We start from the raw sequence: 22470 nt of genomic DNA on the forward strand, positions 1-22470 counted from the left end.
TTAATTTCTATATGACTGTAAATCGAAGCATTGGATCTTATAGATATAGTTAAACTAAAGGTGTAGTAATTTTTATTATGTTATTGTTTTATAATAATAATAATAATAATAATAATAATAATTGGACCGATCTATGAACAAGGTCGGGAGTGGAAGAAGAGAATAAAAAAAAAGAACATTATCAAAAATAAAATAAAAGAAGGGGAAGGCGTGAAAAAAGGCAACTGACAAAAGGGGAGGGAAGGAATTGATGGGCTTCTCCTCTCAATGAAGACAAAAAGGACCGACTCCTCCTCCCTCAAAGTGTTTTTTTTCTTTCCCTTTTTTTATATTTATATAAGAAAATTCATGCATATATGTGTACATATATAGGAATATTCAGATACATAATTATAATACTATTAATCAAGATCTGTACATATATTGAAAGAATATCATATCCTATCAATTAATATGCTATGGACTTATATAGTGAATATGATTATAATCAAATAGAATAAAACTTGTAAATTTTTTTTGAATTTATAAAATTATGGAAAATAAATTTTTAAATTTTTTCTTTAACAAATTTATTTTTAAACTTGTAAAATATGTTATTATAATTATTAAATTTGTTAATTGATGTTAAAAATAATATCGAGTATATTGATTCAAAAATCAGTTTGATAATTATAATAACATATTTTATATGTTGAGAATTATAGTGATATATTTTATAAGTTTAAAAATAAATTTGTTAAACGAAAAGTTTATAAATTTAGTTTTTATTATTTTAAAATTTTAGAATTTTTTATGGATGCGTTTCGGATATATTAAAATATAAATGAATGAGTAAATAGATATAGATAGAGGGAAAGGGCAAAAAGGTGGAGGGAGATTGTCCAAAGGGCGTGATGGTTTTGGGGCAGACGGTGTCCCCTCTATACTCAAACCTCTAAACCATAAAGTATATTTTCAAAAAAATAAAAAATAAAAAACACCTTTTTGTACTTTTTTAAAATTTTATTATATCGAAAACAAAAATTCGCATATATTTATTTATTTATCTTGTGAAATTGATGGGTATTGTGGCAAATGCAATCATTAACCCCACACGTTAGTGTCCTCATCGTGTGAACATGCGTGCCCTCTCTACTACACAAGTTTGACCACTCTATTCCCATTTTGAATTTTTAATATTTCCCATGTTAACTAAATTACGGTAAAAATATATATATATTAGAAAACGTGACAAGTGATTCATCATAAATCAATAGAGTAAAATATGCTTATTTTGCATGCCTATATTTATACTTAATATTTATTCGAAACATATAAATATTGGTATATGAATTTTGATTGATTTCACGAATATATATAAATTCATAAAAAAATGTTTAAAAAATTGCATATTAATGCACGAATTTATAAAAAAAATACCAGATAAATACCCGGACTTTGAACTTTTTAAAAAAATACACAAACTTTTTTAGTTTTGACAATAAAACATAAACTTTTAAATATTTTCTAAAACCATTGTAGGATTGTAGTATTTGGGAGTAATTTTAAAGTTTATTATTTAATTTTATGATGTTTTTTGAGGATTTAAAAGTTTATGATTTATTTTTATTATTTTTAAAAAGCTTGGGATGTAATGCAGAAGTTAGAGAAATGTCATGTATTTATTTAAAATTTTAAAATTCATATATTTATTTGAGATTTGTTTTATAAGTTTATGTATTAATATATGAATTTTCTAATTAAAATCTAAGAGTATATAATAGTAACATTTTACATATTATTATAATGTATATTTGATTTGGATTTATTTATTATATTACAAATTTGTTAAAAAAAATAACGTATTTATATTGATAATCAATAGAATACAGTGAAAACAATATCTTTACATTTCGAAACTTTTTGGTGGATTGGAACGGGAGAGATGATGTAACTGTTGATTAAGGATAACATTGTTGTTTATTTATGTTTTCTTTTGTGTTGGATTTTTATTAAGCTACGCATCCGTTGCATTCGTTGTGATATCCTCAGCTATGACGATCGAGGGCTAGGAATGATCGGTGGATCGGCTCTCCGAGTACTACTAGACCAGAATGATATATGAATGAATCGATCGAACGTACCATAATAAGTAAGATTTGCAGGTTGTATAAGTATGAAACTATACGGCTTAAGATAATCTAAAAGAATTGATTGGATTACCCATACCAACAAGATGCACATACCTTTTCGATTGATTATTTCGAGAAAACTCTAAAGTTAAACATACCGGTTATGGAGCAATTTAATTATTGGTGATCTAATGGGAAGTATCTCGGTACACGTGAGAGTTAAGGTAAACACATTAAAATGTTTCGTCTTAATGTGTGAGCGTTTCAACGTTTTGTAACAACCACATATCGTTATACATTCATGATTCTCTCTAATTCTATAAGAGACATTAATAATGATTGTGACATGTCGTGAAGTCGTGATTCCAAACTTTAGTGACCGATCTGATCACCGATCGAAGAATTCAAAGACTGTGATTCCAACCAAGGAAAAGATTGAAAGAATCGGTACGTACCTATACTTTCATTTTCTTACGGCATATATATCACACCCTCATTATTGTTTCAGATAATTGACAATATAGATATGTATATATCTTCAAACATCTAAATATTTTTGGACCACTTATGAAGACGTCGAACGTTGGAATATATATGGATCGGTTTGAATAACATTTAAGCAAACAAGATTCATTGAGAGGCCCATGTTATGGAATGGTCACAAGCCCATCTAAATGAAAACGGTCCAATTTATATAAACCGGAGCCGGTACGCTTCGGATCAAGGCCCTAGCATTTTAGTGGACCGATCCTATTTTTATTCATTGTCATTTTACACGATAAAGATTAAAGGGTTCGGGATTGTTTTACGGAGTTAATTTATTTGAAAATGAGAAATGTGAAGACACATTTAAGGATATAAATATAATATATATATATATATATATAATTTGTGGACCCTCGACATTACCAATCTTCTTCTAACATGGGGATTGGTCACCGATCAAACCAATAAAACTGTTTAAAAAAACAATTATAAAGAGTTTTATATTGCAGTAGAATTTACATATTCTCTAAAACGAGTTTTGAACTGTTTTATAAATTTTAAATGTTATTTATCATTTTATTTATAGACAGATGTTATGGAACATATGATTCATGGTTTATAAATTGGGTCATAAAAATGATCATCTATTCTTTTTTACAAATTACCATCGATATATATATATATATATAGTTTCCAATATCAAAAGACATCAAGAATTTTTTTTTTTTTGGTAATGAAAGACATCAAGATTAGGACCGTGGTATTGGTGTACAAAATCCTCCATCAATGTTTTATCAGAGAAAACTTGTCGAACAGATATATATATATATATATAAGGACTTATATATATGTGTTATATACATGCGCATGTGTGAAGGTGAATACTAGCTTAGGGGAATAATTATTATATAAAAAAAGGGCATGAACATGGGATGAACATGGAATACAGATGGGTCGACGATGGACCCAATCATCCGTTTTCGATCACCGAGACATCTCTCTCTCTCTCTCTCTCACACACACACATGCATACACATATACATACACAATCACATTCATCATTATATGTAGAGAAATAAAAAAATTTAAAAGAAGGAGATGGTCAAAATTGCGCTATGAAAAGAACCCTAGGCTTTATCTCCTCTACCTTTTGCTGAATGATGATTATTTGGTCCAATTCATTGTTTAATTTCCTCTCTTTAAATCATTTGAATTCGGCACTGTCATCATCATAATCGCACCCAAAAAAAAAATAATGCTTATATATAAATAAATAAACATGTATGTTTACTGTTAATAATATAATTAATTTATAAGAACAACGTTATATGTGTGCGTGCGTGCGTATGCATTGCGTATATAACTTTATTCTATATTCCGATTTAGGGTTAAAAGAAGTGGAGGAGATGAAGGTATCAAGGAATAAGAATTTATTCTTTTTTTTCTTTTTTTTTTATTTCTTATAATTTGGAATTTTCACTACCAATGCCCCAAAGGTAGTGGTTGTTAGGCTTTCCTTGTTTTCACTTTTTTGGGCATCTTATCGCCTAGGGTTTTTTTTTATTCCTTCTAATCGCACAAATTCCTTTATCTATTAACACAATTTTTTTGTATAAGTATATTACACATTATAAAATAATCATTGATAACAAATAAATTTAAATATACAATGTAGTTTTTTAATAAATCTTTTAATCGTACAAAAAAATCAAGCTAAATAGAAATTATGTGAATTTCTTTATAAAAACTCATAATTCTCAATAATATATTAATTTATCTGATAGTCACATTGTTTATTTGATTTTTGAATTATAAAATACAAATAATTTAGGTATTCAACATAACACTATAATATATATATATAAATAAACATAAATTTTATTCTTATTTCAAAGTTTTAAATTCTCTTATTCTGTTCATAGTTTTTTTTCTCATTGAATAAGCCATAATAGAAAAATTCCACATCACAAAAAAAATTTAAAATTAGCAAATAATAAAATATGAAAGAAAAGAGAAGGGAACATATATTATTTTTATCCAATCATATGACATTCTGCTCTGCCGCAACATAAGTCTTTTAGGTTTAGGGTATTTCTTCACGATCAATAAAATTAATTAGTGTTTTAACAAAAAATAATAATAATTAGTGCGTCGTTACATGCATCCTTCCCTAGCGAGATTATTTATATGTTTTATGATTTTTTTATGTAATTTGTTATATATTGTATGATTTTGTTGTTTTGTGTATGTCTTTTGGCACGTAATTCCATTTATCTTATTCTAGAAACAGTATCCTTCGGTTGACGTTTCCGCATCACATGATTCACATCACATACTTTCGTTTTTAAGTACATATGCATATATAGATGTGTATATTATTATAATATATATATATGTATATACATATGTAACATATTAAATATTATATTTTAAACTAGATAATGTTTTTTGTTACATCTTTTTCGCTATAGTATTCCTATAAGAACGAAATGTTTGCGTAATGTCAGAATATATTTGTCAACATATACATATTTATATATTTCATATTTCATAACATTTTTTTCTTGAGTTATTCACGTACGATAAATTTGAAGACACGAGCAATTTACAATTAGGTGGCAAATGATTTTCAATGATCATTGTCGGTGTCAGAAAGGGGAGAAGAATAATATCCTCAACGTGCATCTAATTCTTCTTCTTTTATGTTTTTTGTATTTTTTTTAAATAGTATTATTAATTCAATGATTACTGCTTACATTTTATTTTATTTTATTATTAATTAGTTCTTCGGTATTTCAAACAAGTTTAGTTGGGGCGTAAGATTTCTTGCATTATGTTTCCAACGATTTGGACAAAGATGGCCAATAAATATAGGTAGATTTGGAAAAAAAAGAACCATTAAAAGGTATTTGTTTATTCTCATTAGATGTAAAAAAAGCTATTCATAATATTACTTTTTTACTAGAATTAATTATACAATATTTACCAAACTCGTACCCTAGTTTGATCATATATATATATAAAATACATTGACACATTTCATACGTAAATTAGCCAGACATTATAATTAGCTTGAAGAAATTAATTAAATTCGGTCTCACAAAAAAGGGTTAGTCTAATATTATTGAACTTTCACTCGCCATAAACAATAAATATTTTACTCAATATAGATTCTATATATATATATGCAGATTTTATAGATTAGTTGTAACGCACAATTTTTGCAAACATCTTACGTCTTTTCGCATCCTTATGTCGCCAATTCGAAGCATCGGTAAGAACATGACATAAACAACATCATGTCTGAAATTACATATTTTTTTAGATTATGTCACTAAAATCGATTATTTCTTGATTTTTTTTTTACAATATTTCTATATATATATACACATATATATCGTGTTGATTTCATGCACTATCCCAAGTCCTAAACATTTTAGGGTTTAAGACATCTTGAATATTTTAGGGTTTAAAGTTTATTTCTTTTTTTAAAAAAAGTTATTGTATTTTCCTTTTCTGATTAAACCCACAATTTATATACATATTTCTAATGTCCACTGTGGATAAGCTTTGGTACTATAGACATTATATTATGCCTCAAAGCCGAACCATAAAGTTAGTCAAAGTTGGAAAACCGCAACAAAAGCAAAATTCAATATTTGTGAACAAACTCCAAGCGAATGTAACACAAACCACAAACCTTGCAATGTTGTTCACATTTATCGGCAAACTGCTTCATGTTTATTTTAATGTTATATAGTATCCATATATTCACGATATGGGACAAGAGAAAATTAAAAAAAAAAATTGGTGGAAATGTAAATGGTTTTATAAAATTTGGGGATTAAAAAAACTTGGGTTTATATGCATTAGGATTAGGATCATCAAAGGGGGGAGAACAAGAAAGGCAGAGATATGAATAAACCCTTTCTCCCTCTTTGTTAGCTACCAAAGTTACCAAACAACACATTGAATCCCATTCATTAACAAAAAATAATACCAAAAAGCTGCATGAAAATGGGAAAAAAAATATCAAAATAGAAGAAAAAAAATAAGGAAAAGAGATCAGTTTTATTTCCTTTGATTCTCTTTCTTCCTTTGGTGCTCCTTCCTGCTAAGCATCTTTTCTTTTTACCCTTTCTTCTCCTTCTCTCTCTCTCTCAGACCTTTATTCTTAACGCTTTGCTTTTGCTTCCTTAGTGCCTTTACTTTCCTTCTTGCTGGAGTGAAATTCGCTTCCTTTCTTCATCTTCTTCTCCTCCTCCTCCTTATCCTTTGTCCCTTAAACATCTTCTCGTGCAATCTTCCTGATTTGGTTTGTTTATCCTCTTGTATTCTTCTGATCTCGCATTCCCATGTCCTGTAAAGTCCAATTGCTTTTCCTTTCCTGATTTATTGTTCTTGTGTTTTGGGTTGTTTTTTCCTGGGAAAAGTTTGTTCCTTTCCCGGGAAAATTTACCGCGTCTTCCTTTCTGGGTTTCTTTTAGAAGAACCTGGGGTTTTCCCTCACAGTAGCGTACTGATTCTTCCACCATTTTGGGTTGTTCATCTGGATTCACTGATTCTTCAGCCTCAATTCATCTCCTTTCATGGGTCTCTGCCATGGAAAACCCATCGAACACCAATCGAAGAGCCTCACCGTCTCCGGCGAGGCCGAGGAGGCGCCGCCGAATTCGCAACCAGCGAAATCCTCCGGCTTTCCTTTCTACAGCCCTAGCCCCTTGCCAAGCCTCTTCAAGACCTCACCCGCCATATCCTCGAGCGTGAGCTCCACGCCCCTACGTATCTTCAAACGTCCCTTCCCGCCTCCGTCGCCGGCGAAGCACATACGCGCCCTCTTGGCGCGTCGGCACGGCTCCATCAAGCCCAACGAGGCCTCGATCCCTGAAGGGAGCGAGTGTGAGATCGGTCTCGACAAGAATTTCGGCTTCTCGAAGCAGTTCGCTTCACACTACGAGCTCGGAGACGAGGTGGGTCGCGGCCATTTTGGGTATACTTGCTCTGCGACGGCGAAAAAAGGAAGCTTGAAAGGCCAAGATGTTGCAGTCAAAGTTATTCCCAAATCAAAGGTTCCTCCTTTACCTCTAGTTCTATGCCCTTGTAGTATATGAAGATCAGGGTTTTGATACGTTAAGCTGCGTGGAATGATGCTCTCTGTCAATTATCTGTTCATTGATTTACCCCTGAGAAAATATGCCGGTGATACTGTTGTTCAATTGGTCTGAGCATAATAGATGAACCAGAGTTTTATCAGATAATGCCGAGAGAGACTAGCGTCTTTTGTTAGTCAGTTGCTTAATCTGGGTATCTTGATGGTTTGTCATAGTTAATGTTACGGATGTTATTGTCGGCAGATGACCACTGCAATTGCAATAGAGGATGTTAGACGAGAAGTGAAGATCTTGCGGGCCTTGACTGGTCACAAGAATCTAGTCCAGTTCTATGACGCGTATGAAGATGACGAAAATATCTACGTTGTCATGGAGTAAGTATTGTATAATATATTCTTTCAGAGATCTCTTAAGCCTATCAGCTTTCAGTTTTATGATTGATCTAATAGTTCTTACAAGGCAGTCTGATGTTTTGGCTGTCTAATTTCTCTTGCCACGTTTCTCTCATCAGGTTATGTAAGGGCGGTGAACTCTTGGACAGAATACTTCAAAGGTGCTGCCTTTTCGCTCTATGATTCTCATCTTCTAATCCGTGTCGCTTTTCGTATGTTTTGTTTTGACTGTTCGATTCTGTTTGTGATTGGGTTCATTAGGGGTGGCAAATACTCGGAAGATGAGGCTAAAAAAGTTATGGTTCAGATTCTGAATGTAGTGTCCTACTGTCATCTCCAAGGCGTCGTTCACCGTGACCTTAAGCCCGAGGTAATGTCCCATTCCAGATTGTTCTCTCACTGGTTTTGTTGCTTCCATCCCTGCTTTTGATGACCCTTCTCTTTCTTAGGGGCCCCATCACATTTTCAGAGCCTTGTGTGCACAAAATGAGTTCCACTAACTTGTGAAAAAAATGCTTCTTTTTTTGTGATAGGGATGTTCATGTTGCTATTATCTTCTTCTTTTGCAGAATTTTCTGTTCACTACTAAAGATGAAGGTTCTCCTTTGAAGGCGATTGATTTTGGTCTCTCCGACTATGTGAAGCCAGGTCAGAGACTGTTATGTTAATTTACCCAAGTTTTCTCCTCTGTATCCCCATCCCGATGTTAGGAAAAAAAAAAGTTGACATTTTTACACGTTTGTGCAGATGAGAGGTTGAATGATATTGTAGGAAGCGCTTATTATGTGGCACCGGAGGTTCTACACCGGACATATGGGACTGAGGCGGATATGTGGAGTATTGGAGTGATAGCTTATATTCTTCTCTGTGGCAGCCGACCCTTCTGGGCCCGCACTGAATCCGGAATCTTCCGAGCTGTCCTTAAAGCAGAACCTAATTTCGAAGAAGCTCCTTGGCCATCACTCTCACCTGATGCCATAGATTTTGTGAAAAGATTGTTGAACAAAGATTACCGGAAAAGACTAACTGCCGCCCAGGCTTTATGTAAGTCTCTATAACATTCTTGATCTTTCCTTTTCTTCAAGCCGGGGGAAACTTTATTTTTAATGTAATGTGAAAGTTCCAGCTATATCCGCTTTTTCTTTGCTTCTGAATTCGTGATATATGAATATGAGTTATTATTTGCTCCTTTTTTGACATATATGGCAATGATTGTTCTTATGGTTAGGTCACCCCTGGCTGGTTGGTTCCCATGATGTAAAGATACCATCCGATATGATCATATACAAGCTCGTTAAGGCATACATAATGTCGTCTTCTTTAAGGAAATCGGCTTTACAGGTGAGTTGGATTCCACATTAGCTACCATATAGAATATAACTTTGATGCTATTTTCGAGATAATTACAATGACTTTGTTATGTTGTTCCAGGCTCTTGCCAAAACGTTAACTGTACCACAGCTGGCTTATCTCCGGGAGCAATTCACATTACTGGGACCGAGCAAAAATGGATATATCTCAATGCAGAACTACAAAACTGTAAGCACTCTGCTTTATTCTCCCGGTTTCCACATTATTTGGAATTTCCTACGATTCTGATAGAATCCACTCATCTCTTAATGTCACGGGATTTTCAGGCGGTCTTGAAGAGCTCTACTGAGGCTACGAAGGATTCACGGGTCTTGGATTATGTAAACATGGTAATAATGGATGTGACATTGTTATATGATGAGATATCCATATCATTATGGCTGGTGATTTGATGTATGCTAAGCTTTGTTTTTGGATGCACAGATTAGTTGCCTTCAATACAAGAAATTGGACTTTGAAGAGTTTTGTGCTTCGGCCTTGAGTGTTTATCAGCTGGAAGCCATGGAAACATGGGAACAGCATGCACGGCGTGCTTATGAGTTGTTTGAGAAGGATGGCAATAGGCCTATTATGATCGAGGAACTTGCATCGGTATGCTCTGCCTCTTTCCCATGGATCTACATGCATGGAGCTGTGATATTTACATGAATAGGGCCGAAAAATAGAATCACGGGGAGGGGTTTTGGTTTCAGTTTTTCACAGGATGCCTGAGGCATTGAGTCCTAATAAGGGATTATTGTGAGAAAAAAGCAGTTCTTCATAGTGCTGATCGATTTTCATTATTCAAGTGAGAACAGGTCTTGTAAAAATGTTGTTTCTGATGTTGTTGGCAGGAACTTGGACTCGGACCATCAGTCCCGGTTCACGTGGTGCTACAGGACTGGATAAGACATTCCGACGGTAAGCTTAGTTTCTTGGGTTTCGTCAGACTCCTCCATGGCGTGTCCTCCCGGACACTTCATAAAGCTTAGAGAGCTCTCTCTCTCTATCTATCATCAGTTACAGTTCAGACACAGGCTGAAACCTTTTGTCATCTACTTCCTCGGTGCAAAAGGACAAGAACCCTGCTTCTCAAAAGCCCTTTCGATTCTGAAACGCCTAAGGAAACCGTTAGACAAACTTATCATCACATTGTTAGATGAAAGCTCTGAGACTTATGGCAGGAAAAAATCGGGTTCTGTCTGGGTTTCCCGTGGTTTGCTTTTTCTTTTCTAGTTTTGTTTTTTCCTTTTTATGTTCTCTTAATGATCAGCAAGAGTTGAGTCTGTGGAGATGAGAGAAGAAAGGGAGGGAGAGGGGAAGTTTCAAGAGCTGATTTGTACAGAAGAGACATAATCCATAACAAGGAAGAAGACAGACATTCCCTTGTGAATGCTGTCAGTGATGATGTTTTAATTTCCCTGTTGTAATAATAAACGCAAACACCCACTTCCTGTTCTCTCCTTAGTGTGATAACTGAGTGGCGATACATCTGTGTGTATGCATATCTATGTGTTCCATGTGTGTGACCACAGCAGAGTTACAGAATCCAGAGCATCGTAGTGTAAGATTCGATCACAGTATAAGATTCACAATCTATCTTCCAACTCCGAAGGGGAAGACTCTGAACAATGTGGCTACACAAGCTATACACTCTGTCCAAACACTTAAGAAGACAAAAGGAAGAGAGACCGCAAATCATTTGCCCCGGATCATATATGGTGTGGACATATCAGCTTTTCATTGATGCAGAACCATGTGGGTCGGTGGTAGATCATCAGTCTTCGTTGCTCTCGCATCAGAAATATTCCATACCAGATAGTAGAACAGTCCCTTTCATTGGATTCTTTGGCATTGAAGTTAGATCCACCTTTCTAGTTAGTGGGACTGTGCTTCGAGGAGGATGTTGGTGGCTGCATTGATATTGTTTCTGGCGTGAACCAGAGCCTGTCTAGCTGCATTCAGGTCGAAACCCATTGAGACCAGCGTGTTTATGGCTTCCTCGGATGGCTCGACACTTGATGGCATTGGGGCCGGGGCTGGGGCTGGGGCCAGGGCTGGGGCTGGGTAAGATCTCTGAAACTCAAAAAACATTGAAGGCCAATGACGAAGAGGCGGTGAGGATATAAGAGCCGAAAACAGATGGCAGCAGTGGAAAGGAGAGCAACGAGACTTACCTCTGGCTGGCGATGGGTTGACGAATTTCCGAGGACATTCCCGCTAGGAGCTGGAGGAGAGCTCCCAATGGATGAGGTAAAGAATGAAGTCAATAAACTCAGGAAACTGAAACATAATTCAGAGAAGCTTGTTTAGTTTTTGGATTGGAATGTCACTTTGAAGATTATAAGCTAAGATGTTCAGACTTGAGAGTTGATATCCCAAACAAAAGTCACAAAGGTGTGTATATATATATAACCTTTGCCTTGCGGATGCCAAGGATATTCAGCCAAGGATATTCAACCGATATAAAGAACCAGCAAGTATGCCACAAAGGCCTGGAAATATGGATATTTTCCAAGATGATAGTAGAAGCTGCACATCGGAACCATGACAATTACGTCTCTTGGACTGAAAAAGATTCTACGTGCAAGTAACAGACAACTAAACACGCGGATTTTTTTTACCTGGAGACCTGACAGGTATATGAAGGACTTGTTGAAAACTTGTTGAAGCAAATATGAGGCCATATGGTCCACAGGTAAGTAGGTTTGGTGTCGGATCTGCAAATATTAAAAAACAAATTACTACAACCTCAGAAACTTAAAAACCAAAAAACAATACTTGTAAGCTAATTTAAGCTAAATGACATTTTATAATCTCTTACAATGGCTGACCCTAGAGGAGAACAGAAGAACCAGCAAAAAAAAGCATAGATTTTGAAGAGGCCCTATGGTAAAAATAAGATGTATTACCTTTAAGCAGATATAACAAAAGGGTTTCCAGTAGTAGTGAAAAAGTCACTAAGAACAAAGATAAAGACCTGCAGAGAAAGCCCTTTCGAATTACCCTCACATAAGCAGAGTAAGAGAACTGAAAACCTATAAGAAATGCTCACTAACAATGTGCAGAAATAATATCAGGTGGACCTTCCTCGTCACCCATTTACCAAGATGATTATAAGAATGGAAAACTTGGAAGAAACGATGGCGAATAGAAACATAGTGGCCACCACAAGGAAAGAACCGAGCTTAACCATAACTTACCCAGTATTCATTTGGACCTATCTGTCTCTCAAAAACCCGGAAGTACTGTACTAAATATAATCCGAACATCAGCTCTGGAGTGGAAGAGAATGCAGAAACCAAAACGATTAACTTCCAGATCCGAAACTTCTCAAAAATATCCTGCAATGAGTTTTGAAAAAAGGATTATATAACGGTATCCATTGACCCTACCTCAGACAGGTTCCTAAGGCTTTTACCATCACTTCATACAATCAAACATCTTTCAGGTGCATCGAAAAAGAGATGATTTGGAAGTGAGATACGGCATGACTCAGCTGATAAACAATCACAAGCATAAGCTTGGCAGAGCACTAACTAAGACTGAAAGCATTTAGCTTTAGCTGCTTCATTTCGATCAAACAAGACAAGACCCAGATTGCGTCTGAGGAAGAAGATTACTGCTTAATCACACGGGAGAATCAAACATTGCCCACATTGAGAAACCCACGGAAAACCAATTCTGCAAGCCAAAGTTGGCGACTTCAACACAGTAAGGCAGATCCTAGAACGGAAAACCTAACAGTTCACCATAATCGAATCCTAATTTCAACCCGAATTTTCCTGAATACAGAGGAACCGAACTAAAAAACAAAGCGGGAAATTACACAATAACGCATCAAATGGGAGTACCTGGTAAGACAATCCGAGCTTGGAAGAACGGCCTCGGATCCCGAAGAAGACGGTGAAAAGGGCATACGCGATGACGAAGGCTTTCGTGGCCGGAGCATTATCTGCGGCATCGGTAACTCACACACATCAATCAAATGCAAATCGAGAGAGCGAGAGGAATTCAGAAACCGATACACCATGACGGGGGGAAACCGAACAGAATTCAAAAAATGCTCGATCAAAGGGGACGATGATGGGTATGTATACGTACTAAAACCGGAGGGACCGCCGTTCATCTTCCTCGGATGAACAGAGGGAGCAGAGCAATCAGAGAGCTGAGTTCTTGAACGATTCAATCAGGGAAATCGAGATCGATAAGACACCCTTTTCTGTCTTTGAAGTCAAGAAGTGTTTTTTTTTTTTTGCTGCTTAAACCTTTTTTTTTACGCGTCTCGAATTTCAATTCTTCTTTCCTTTTTGCGAATGCAAAACTGTCAGCCATGAGATTGATGCGGAATGAGAAGATGTATATTCACAAGTGTTGAATCTTTCATGTTTTACTTGTTCATGAGGGGGATTATCTCTTTTACCCTCAATGTGCTAAATGGACTTCTACATCTACCCTCCTCCTATCCAAAAAAAAAATTTACTTCCAAAATACCCTCTCAAATGTACATTGACCAAAATAACCTTATAATATTATTTTATATTTATTTTTTAAAATAAAAATCAGTATTCTCTCTCCTCAAAACTAGGATTTCTCTCTCCTCCATTCTTCTCTTTCGATTGAAGCTTTCTCTCTCTACATTATTTTCTCTCTCCTCTGAAATTGGGATTTTTTCCTCAAATTTTGACAAAATCATAGCAAAATCTGTATGAAATCAAACATAAACTTAGAAATATATAAGCGGCAGTCGAAAATCCCCGTCTTTTTATGAATATTGATGGTTTTAACGTTTTTTTGTATATATTTTTTTTATTATTTACTAAGCTTTGTCATAGATCCATATCAAATCTGTGTTTAAGTGTTTTTAGAATATAATTGAGTCATGGATCACACAGTTATCTATCACAATAGTCAAAGTGGACATATAGAGCACAAAGGTAACAATGTGCATATCGTTCATGGATTACAACAATAATACGGATCACAATAGATAGGTCATAAAGGTTACATACGGGCACATAGTCATATGGGTCACGAGCCATTAGGATAATGATTGACATAGATCATTAGGGTGATAAGGTCATATGGTCACACGGTCCCATGGTCACGTGGTCACACGGTCTCATGGTCACATAGTCACATAGTCACATGGTCTTTAAAGCCTAACATCGTATATTGACAAAGTGTTACGTGAATGGTAGGAGAACGTCTACAACAGGAGGAGAGAGAAACCGCAAAATGATAACGGTTGTGAATGTGGTATTTTTGCAATAAAGTATATTGATGCAATTTATCTTGGTAAACAACAAACGTTATGTCCCTTGATATGTGCGATAATGTCTCCATGATTCATGAGTAGTTGGCAGCCACAATATTTGTTCATGGCAAGGTGACGAAAAAAAGGGAGTCATAGTTAATGTCCAAACACAAAAAATAAGTCACTTGGTAAAAAAAAAATTCACGTTTTTTTCGTCACCTTGCCATGAACAAATATTGTGGCTGCCAACTACTCATGAATCATGGAGACATTATCGCACATATCAAGGGACATAACGTTTGTTGTTTACCAAGATAAATTGCATCAATATACTTTATTGCAAAAATACCACATTCACAACCGTTATCATTTTGCGGTTTCTCTCTCCTCCTGTTGTAGACGTTCTCCTACCATTCACGTAACACTTTGTCAATATACGATGTTAGGCTTTAAAGACCATGTGACTATGTGACTATGTGACCATGAGACCGTGTGACCACGTGACCATGGGACCGTGTGACCATATGACCTTATCACCCTAATGATCTATGTCAATCATTATCCTAATGGCTCGTGACCCATATGACTATGTGCCCGTATGTAACCTTTATGACCTATCTATTGTGATCCGTATTATTGTTGTAATCCATGAACGATATGCACATTGTTACCTTTGTTCTATGAATTCATTTCCAATGATCATAATATAGAAATAGTAATGTGTGTGTATATATATATATTTAGAGTTATAACTATCTATAAATATATTTGTAATTCATTAAAATACTAATCCACCAAGTTTTTCTCTATAAAAAAATGTAATATAAAAGTCACTTTATTTGCTGTCATTTCGACCCTATAAAAAAAGAAAATATTAAATTAGCTCTGCAATATACACATATATATACTTAAACCAAAAAAAAAATATACACATATATAATATATCTATATCATGTCATGTTCATGTTTATTTCCGCTAGACATGCCTCCCCTGTCCAGCTGGGGAAATAGCTGATATACCCTCTTGTTGCTATTTGTACTTCTGATGATACCCTCAAAACAAAAAATTAAACAAAAAACACTCTTTCACATGTCAAAGACACAAACACCCTCAAATATTTATGAAAAGACCAAAAACCCTTCTTTTTTTTAATTTAAAAAATTCAAAATAAAAAAATAAAAGTAACAACTTCATTATCTTCTCTCGTGGTTCTTCTCTCTCTCCTACCTTTCACCATTTTTATTCTCTCTCTAAAAAAATCACAGATTTTTATTGTTAAATCTCAATTTTCCTTCAGTTTTCTTTAAAAAATTTCGTTTTCTCTTTAAATCTTAAACTAGATTTGAGATTCAAAGAAGAAAAAATGACGATAACAAAGAACGTAACTTCAAAATCATCTTTATTTTATTTCACTTTTATCATCTTCATCCGTTCCCTCTCTTATTTTCATTTTTTTTTTCAATTTTTCTTTCGTTCTCTCTCTCAAAATCGTCGAACTCTCCTCCCTCTCTCGTCGATTTGTGCCTTAAATCTCGATTTCTCTCATAAATTTCGTTTACCCATCAAAATCTTAGGTTACATCAGAGATTGAAAGAAGAAGTAACGACGAGAGCAAAGAACATGATTCAAGTTCATCTTCCTCGTAATCTTCGAACGAGAATGAGAATTGTATGGTAATTAAATTTTGATTTTTTTTCAGATTTGTTTGATTTTAGATTTCTTTCAATTGAATTGAAGGTGGCTTCGAGATTGATCGATAAAAGTATTAAAGTTTTGGATATTTTTGAAAATTTCGAGATTTTGAAATAAAATGTTGTGTTTGTGGTCAAAATTGAGTGAAATTGATGAATTTCGATCACATGAGGATTCGAAGGATAAGGTCACACGGTCAGAGTCATAAAGCATTTGAGAAAGTCAGGACTGGATACATAAAAAAAATCATAATTAGGGTTCAAAACAAAATAAACAAAGCACTTGGTAAAATAAAAGTTAACACTCTGAACTTTACCACGGATAAATATTGTAGCCATCACCTGCTCACGGATCAGGATGACGTTGTCGTCCCCTAGCAAGGGGCCCCACGTATGTTCTTTACCTCTATAAATCGCTTCAACATAGTTGATTGCAAAAACACTATATTCACAATCGTTATCATTTTGCGGTAGTCCCTCCATATACTAAATGTCGAGTACATCACCATCAGATAAAGATTTTGATCCACCCAAGAGACACGCCGTCGGAACGAGATGACATAACATATGTCAGCAATATTATCCAGATATCACTGTGTGACATTGTGACCATGTGACCGTGTGACCGTGTGACCGTGTGACCATGTGACTATGTGACTGTGTGATCATGTGACCGTGTGACCATGTGACCGTATAAACTTACAATATTTGTAATCCATATTCCGTGTGACAAAAGCTCTTTCTCGAAACTTGGACTCCGTAATGTATCCAGTCCTGACTTTCTCAAATGCTTTATGGTCTGACCGTGTGACCTTATCCTTCGAATCCTCATGTGATCGAAATTCATCAATTTCACTCAATTTTGACCACAAACACAACATTTTATTTCAAAATCTCGAAATTTTCAAAAATATCCAAAACTTTAATACTTTTATCGATCAATCTCGAAGCCACCTTCAATTCAATTGAAAGAAATCTAAAATCAAACAAATCTGAAAAAAAATCAAAATTTAATTACCATACAATTCTCATTCTCGTTCGAAGATTACGAGGAAGATGAACTTGAATCATGTTCTTTGCTCTCGTCGTTACTTCTTCTTTCAATCTCTGATGTAACCTAAGATTTTGATGGGTAAACGAAATTTATGAGAGAAATCGAGATTTAAGGCACAAATCGACGAGAGAGGGAGGAGAGTTCGACGATTTTGAGAGAGAGAACGAAAGAAAAATTGAAAAAAAAAATGAAAATAAGAGAGGGAACGGATGAAGATGATAAAAGTGAAATAAAATAAAGATGATTTTGAAGTTACGTTCTTTGTTATCGTCATTTTTTCTTCTTTGAATCTCAAATCTAGTTTAAGATTTAAAGAGAAAACGAAATTTTTTAAAGAAAACTGAAGGAAAATTGAGATTTAACAATAAAAATCTGTGATTTTTTTAGAGAGAGAATAAAAATGGTGAAAGGTAGGAGAGAGAGAAGAACCACGAGAGAAGATAATGAAGTTGTTACTTTTATTTTTTATTTTGAATTTTTTAAATTAAAAAAAAAAAAGAAGGGTTTTTGGTCTTTTCATAAATATTTGAGGGTTTTTGTGTTTTAACTGTCGACAAAGAGTGTTTTTTGTTTAATTTTTTGTTTTGAGGGTATCATCAGAAGTACAAATAGCAGCAAGAGGGTATATCAGCTATTTCCCCTGTTCATGACCTCGCACAGTACTTACTACTGACTCACGCTGTTAAATCATCCGAATTTTGGCTAAGGGTTCTCTACCCATTGCGCAGAATTATCCAAACCCAATTTCAAAATATGCATTCATTACAAAAACAAGAGACCATTAGCAGTATCCATTGAAGCCCGAATCCAAACCCAAAAATCGAGTTTTTGCTCGTCACTTGTACTATCGATAGGCGGATACCCGAATTAGAATACCCGATCTGCGAATCAAGTACTGGAAATTTCGGAATCACATTCCCATCCCTACATTATTGGGGGGAGAGATAAGGAAATGGTGAAACTCCAAAGGTTAAAAGACAAGAGATCTGAGTCCGTTTGGTTTGGTTTGGTTCGAGAGTTCCATCAAAAGCAAAACGCCCTAAAAACAAGGTCCCCCCTATTAACTTATGTCGCCTCCCCGACCAACCTTATTATGCCCACATCCCAAAAACGTGTTCAATCCAATCCAAGACTAATCAAAACCCGACAAGAGGGCAAAGCACAAAATCATCGACACGAAAAAACATACCGTGAATATCATACCGAGATAAATGGCAAACTGAGTTTCTCAAACCACGGTTGGTTACTTGTTACACGCATCGAGTGTAGAGTTATGGTAATTAAGGGCTTAGCGAAAAACCCGTTACGTAAAAAACAAGAGGAGAGTGGTTTAAGGATCAAAGACCTAATCCGACAGTACGTCCATCTCTTCGGCGAAGTCCAGCTGTGTACTGCTTCTCCAGATCCATCTGCATTTCCTTCTGCTTCTCTGCACGGACTCCGTGCTCGTTCGGGTCCTCCTCTGTTTTTGTGTTGCCCTTCACACCCTACAATTGGCCATATGTACCAAGGCAACCTCAGGCTCTAAAAAATGTGTTAGTATGATGTTTTAATGGGGGAATCTTTAATCAAATTGTACAAATCTGTGACAGAGAAGAGTTTGAAATTCAGTAATATGCCTTATTAGAGATGCCCTTTCATCGGTTTGTGGTCGAAAAAGGGAAAAGGGCCATCAATGTAGCACATGGAGAGGCAATACAAATGAAGCATGGAAGGGGAGATGAGAGATTTACCATTAGCTTGTTGAACTTCTCTTGCCGTTCTCGATCACCGATTAGTGCAGAATCCCAACGATGCGCAGTCTAACCGGAAAAAAGAACAAAAGTACAAATAAGCCAAACAAATAAGGCTTTTATATATACCTTTATTAGGCTATTAGCTAAATTCTAGTAATCCCCAAAGTTCATTACAGTTACCTCTTCTGCAGCCTCGCTTTTCTTATTTCCCCACAACAGCTTCTTCTTTTGATCTGTGGTTAGGTAACCCGTCCCAACAAGGTTTTTATTCACTGCATAATAAAGGAAAAACCGTAAACTAAAAAAAAAACAGAAGCAGACATGATGGAACTTTGATCTCTAACTATACTTTCTTAACAGCAGAATGCTTGCATGTCCATACCAGAACATGAAGCATGACAATGAATTTCTTGACAAAACTAATTGAAACGATAAACAGATCATAAGAAATTAGAGGAAGCCATAAACCAAGGGCATATTTGATAATTACCCATTTCAGCAGCTTTCATCGCGGCAACTTTAGCAGCATCTATGTCACCAGAAAGTCCAGGTTCTTTAGAAGATGATTGCCCGGTCGATTTCTTCTCACAAACAACTATAGCTGGCTTTGAGCTTGGCAGCAGTTTTTCTTCAGCTGCAGCAATAAATCTATCAGCATGGAGCTTAAAAATGGTAATGTGTAGAACACAGAAATTGAATAAGCATAGAATATAACAGCGAGTCACAAAGAACAGGACAAAAACAAAAGAAGAATCACCGTCAGACTTTCCATCAGCAAACTTTTCAGAACAAAAACCCTTCAGTTTCTTAGACTGCGTATCTAATTTCTCACTTGCAAAACCACTTTTATCTTCAAAGCGATCTCTTGGACTTTTGAAACGAGTGTCCTTCTCCTTGTTCATGTCAGAGTCCTCATATTTTCTTTTGTCATCACGGAATTGGCGATCACTGGAACTCCGAAGGTAATCTCTTTTCTCGTTCAAACGATCTCTGCTCCCTGCATAATCCTTCTCTTTCTCTGAGGATCTTGAGTCTGCATGTTTCCTACCAGATCCTGCCCTATTGGATGATTGCTCTTCACCTTTCTCGAGATCCTTGCTTCTATGTCCAGAGCTGCTATACTTGTCTCGAGAATGGCGATCCGAATCACTTCTTGACCTGCTATGTTCAGGTTCTACTCTTCTACGATCAGAGTGATGGCCACCCCTCGAATCACGGCTGGAGCGAGAAGGTGATGATCGATACTTTCTACTGTTTTCATCTGCATCCTTCTCATGTTTGTTATCCTCATGCTTAGAGTACCTGTCATGTCTATATGAGTCATCGCCTCTACCATGACGAGTACGGCCATAATCCCTGTCTGACTCTCTCCTATCATCTTTCCTTGCATTATTTGGCTCAGACACTTTTCTAACATCTCCCCTAGAATGGTTCGGGCTAGAGTTCCGATACCACTCAGGGCTTCCTACAAAAAGGAAGCAACAGATCTATCTCAGTCATGGCAAGGAACGGAACAAAGGTTTTGGTGACTCGAGGATACGTACGTCAAAAGGAAACCACAAATAAGCATCATACTGTAAACTTTTACTTGTTGGATAATCATGAGATAAGGCTACTTTCTCTCAGTTAACTCAGAGCATAAGTGTTGATACTAACCCATCATTCTACAAGGCTTACTATCCAATCCATATACTTAGATCCTCGGATATGCTACAATCTCAAGCTAGACATTGAAGACCAAAAGATACGAACTAACCATCAGATGAAGTGGACCCATCATTAACTTGAGAACGGCGACGATACTTCCTGTTAGCTGAATCGTTCGAAGGCTTACGAAACGCAGTTCTACTATCGCCAATATCATGCGCGGGAGAATCCATTTCGGTGTCCATGAAGGATGGCAACTGAAACGCAGCCAAAATAAACTACAAAAGGTCAATTTTCGAAAATGGTGTGAGCAAATGAATCCCAGAAAGTATGCCCAGATAAGACAACGCCTACAAGCGAACCAAATCCATGGCCTCGCAAAAACAAGTAAAATGTGTAAAAATCGAAATCGAAATGAACAGATGATATTCGCTCACCGTCGCGTGAACGACCACTCGAGGAGATTCAGCCAGTAAAATAGCTTCACCAAAAAAAAAAACGGATTTGGAAATCGATTCCAGAATCAGGAACCAGTGTCAAACAAGGGAAGCGTTTGATGTATTCTATCAGACCCTCTACGAAAAATTTCCCCCCTTCTTAGAAATTAGGGTTCGTAGGAAGATATTTTTCTGTGCGGCTTTCTCCATTGAGGACAGCTTAGATGGGCTTCAAAAGCCCAACTAGATGCCTGCTTTGGCCCAATGAGCTTCTCTCGAAGAATATGAATATTCGCCCGTTATTTACGGTTTTATTTTTAAGCAGATGGAAAAATATATTCTGCAAAAATTAATAATTAAAGAATTAGAGAAAGATAACAAGAAATCCATACAAACTCTGTGGTGATTTGGAAAAATAATAATTGCTTGACTTACAAATGAGAGAGTACATGGTGCTATATACAGTTTACGTGAGAGGAGAAATAGGAAATAGAATGATACACCAAATCACAATTATGAAAGTATCCCTGATTATATGCTAACTGCTAACATGCCCCCGCAAGATCGGTGGCGGTGGCGAGTCCGATCTTGTTCCGAAGATCTTCGAAGCGTCCCCGAGGTAGAGGCTTGGTTAGAGCATCGGCTAGCTGGTCCATGGAGGAAACATGCGAAACACGGAGCTTTCGAGCTTGGACAAGACCACGGATATAGTGGTAGTCAATTGCAACGTGTTTCATTCGCGAATGAAAGACCGGATTGGCCGCAAGATAGGTGGCTCCGACGTTGTCGCAATAGATGACCGGTATAGAGGGGAGTGTGATGCCAAGTTCCATGAGCAAGGATGTGAGCCATTGTACTTCAGATGCAGTGGATGAGACCGACTTATACTCAGCTTCCGTTGATGATTTAGCCGCAAACCTTTGCTTCTTTGACGACCAAGAGATTGGATTGCGACCGAGGTAAACAATATGTGCTCCCGTAGACGTGAAGTCATCGGGATCGCCTCCCCAGTCGGCATCCGAAAATGCATGTAGTGTCAGAGGAGATGATATGGATAAAAGTGTACCGTGAGATCTCGTGCCATTGAGGTATCGAAGGATACGCTTCAATGCTTGCCAATGATCTGTGGTGGGGCTATGCATGTATTGAGACAACTTGTTAACCGCATAAGCAAGGTCGGGTCGAGTAAAGAGCAAA

The 22470-nt window shown here is 36.1% G+C and overlaps 2 protein-coding genes and 1 long non-coding RNA gene across 5 annotated transcripts; 1 reads left to right on the forward strand and 2 right to left on the reverse strand.

The window, feature by feature from the left end:
• The first annotated feature begins 7186 nt into the window (after positions 1-7186).
• LOC104815727 (CDPK-related kinase 1) lies at positions 7187-10909 on the forward strand. Its single transcript, XM_010544302.2, has 11 exons — positions 7187-7666; positions 7952-8082; positions 8220-8261; positions 8362-8470; positions 8670-8748; positions 8848-9144; positions 9329-9441; positions 9532-9639; positions 9738-9800; positions 9895-10062; positions 10305-10909. The coding sequence occupies exons 1-11, from the start codon at positions 7187-7189 to the stop codon at positions 10440-10442; spliced, it is 1728 nt and encodes a 575-aa protein (XP_010542604.1). The 3' UTR covers positions 10443-10909.
• Positions 10910-10990: 81 nt separating this feature from the next.
• On the reverse strand, positions 10991-12170 carry LOC104815815. Of its 2 annotated transcripts, XR_772199.1 has the most exons (4): positions 12075-12170; positions 11867-11982; positions 11628-11733; positions 10991-11526 (listed from the first exon to the last, which is right to left on the reverse strand). It is a non-coding gene; the product is annotated as an uncharacterized LOC104815815 (long non-coding RNA). The 2 variants fall into 2 exon arrangements; XR_772193.1 differs by having other exon boundaries at positions 10991-11733.
• A 6440-nt stretch (positions 12171-18610) lies between these two features.
• On the reverse strand, positions 18611-21441 carry LOC104815890 (arginine/serine-rich coiled-coil protein 2). Of its 2 annotated transcripts, none has more exons than XM_010544526.2 (7): positions 21274-21441; positions 20946-21093; positions 19947-20654; positions 19680-19823; positions 19370-19461; positions 19187-19255; positions 18611-18977 (listed from the first exon to the last, which is right to left on the reverse strand). In XM_010544526.2, the coding sequence occupies exons 2-7, from the start codon at positions 21079-21081 to the stop codon at positions 18651-18653; spliced, it is 1476 nt and encodes a 491-aa protein (XP_010542828.1). In that variant the 5' UTR covers positions 21082-21093; positions 21274-21441; the 3' UTR covers positions 18611-18650. The 2 variants fall into 2 exon arrangements, with proteins under 2 accessions (XP_010542828.1, XP_010542901.1); XM_010544599.2 differs by having other exon boundaries at positions 18700-18940; positions 21274-21440.
• Between the last annotated feature and the right edge of the window lie 1029 nt (positions 21442-22470).

The sequence above is a fragment of the Tarenaya hassleriana genome, unplaced genomic scaffold (genome assembly GCF_000463585.1).
Source record: "Tarenaya hassleriana unplaced genomic scaffold, ASM46358v1 Cleome1, whole genome shotgun sequence".
Classification (NCBI taxonomy): Eukaryota; Viridiplantae; Streptophyta; class Magnoliopsida; order Brassicales; family Cleomaceae; genus Tarenaya; species Tarenaya hassleriana.

Bases quoted from the DNA above. Each gene is read 5' to 3' on its own strand.
- LOC104815727 (XM_010544302.2), top strand. From the start codon at position 7,187: ATGGGTCTCTGCCATGGAAAACCCATCGAACACCAATCGAAGAGCCTC. The intron at 9,442-9,531 runs GTGAGTTGGATT...ATGTTGTTCCAG, and splicing joins TAAGGAAATCGGCTTTACAG to GCTCTTGCCAAAACGTTAAC. The intron at 9,801-9,894 runs GTAATAATGGAT...TTGGATGCACAG, and splicing joins TCTTGGATTATGTAAACATG to ATTAGTTGCCTTCAATACAA.
- LOC104815890 (XM_010544526.2), bottom strand. From the start codon at position 21,081: ATGGACACCGAAATGGATTCTCCCGCGCATGATATTGGCGATAGTAGA. The intron at 19,824-19,946 runs GTGATTCTTCTT...TTATTGCTGCAG, and splicing joins TGCTGATGGAAAGTCTGACG to CTGAAGAAAAACTGCTGCCA. The intron at 19,462-19,679 runs GTAATTATCAAA...TTTATTATGCAG, and splicing joins GATGAAAGCTGCTGAAATGG to TGAATAAAAACCTTGTTGGG.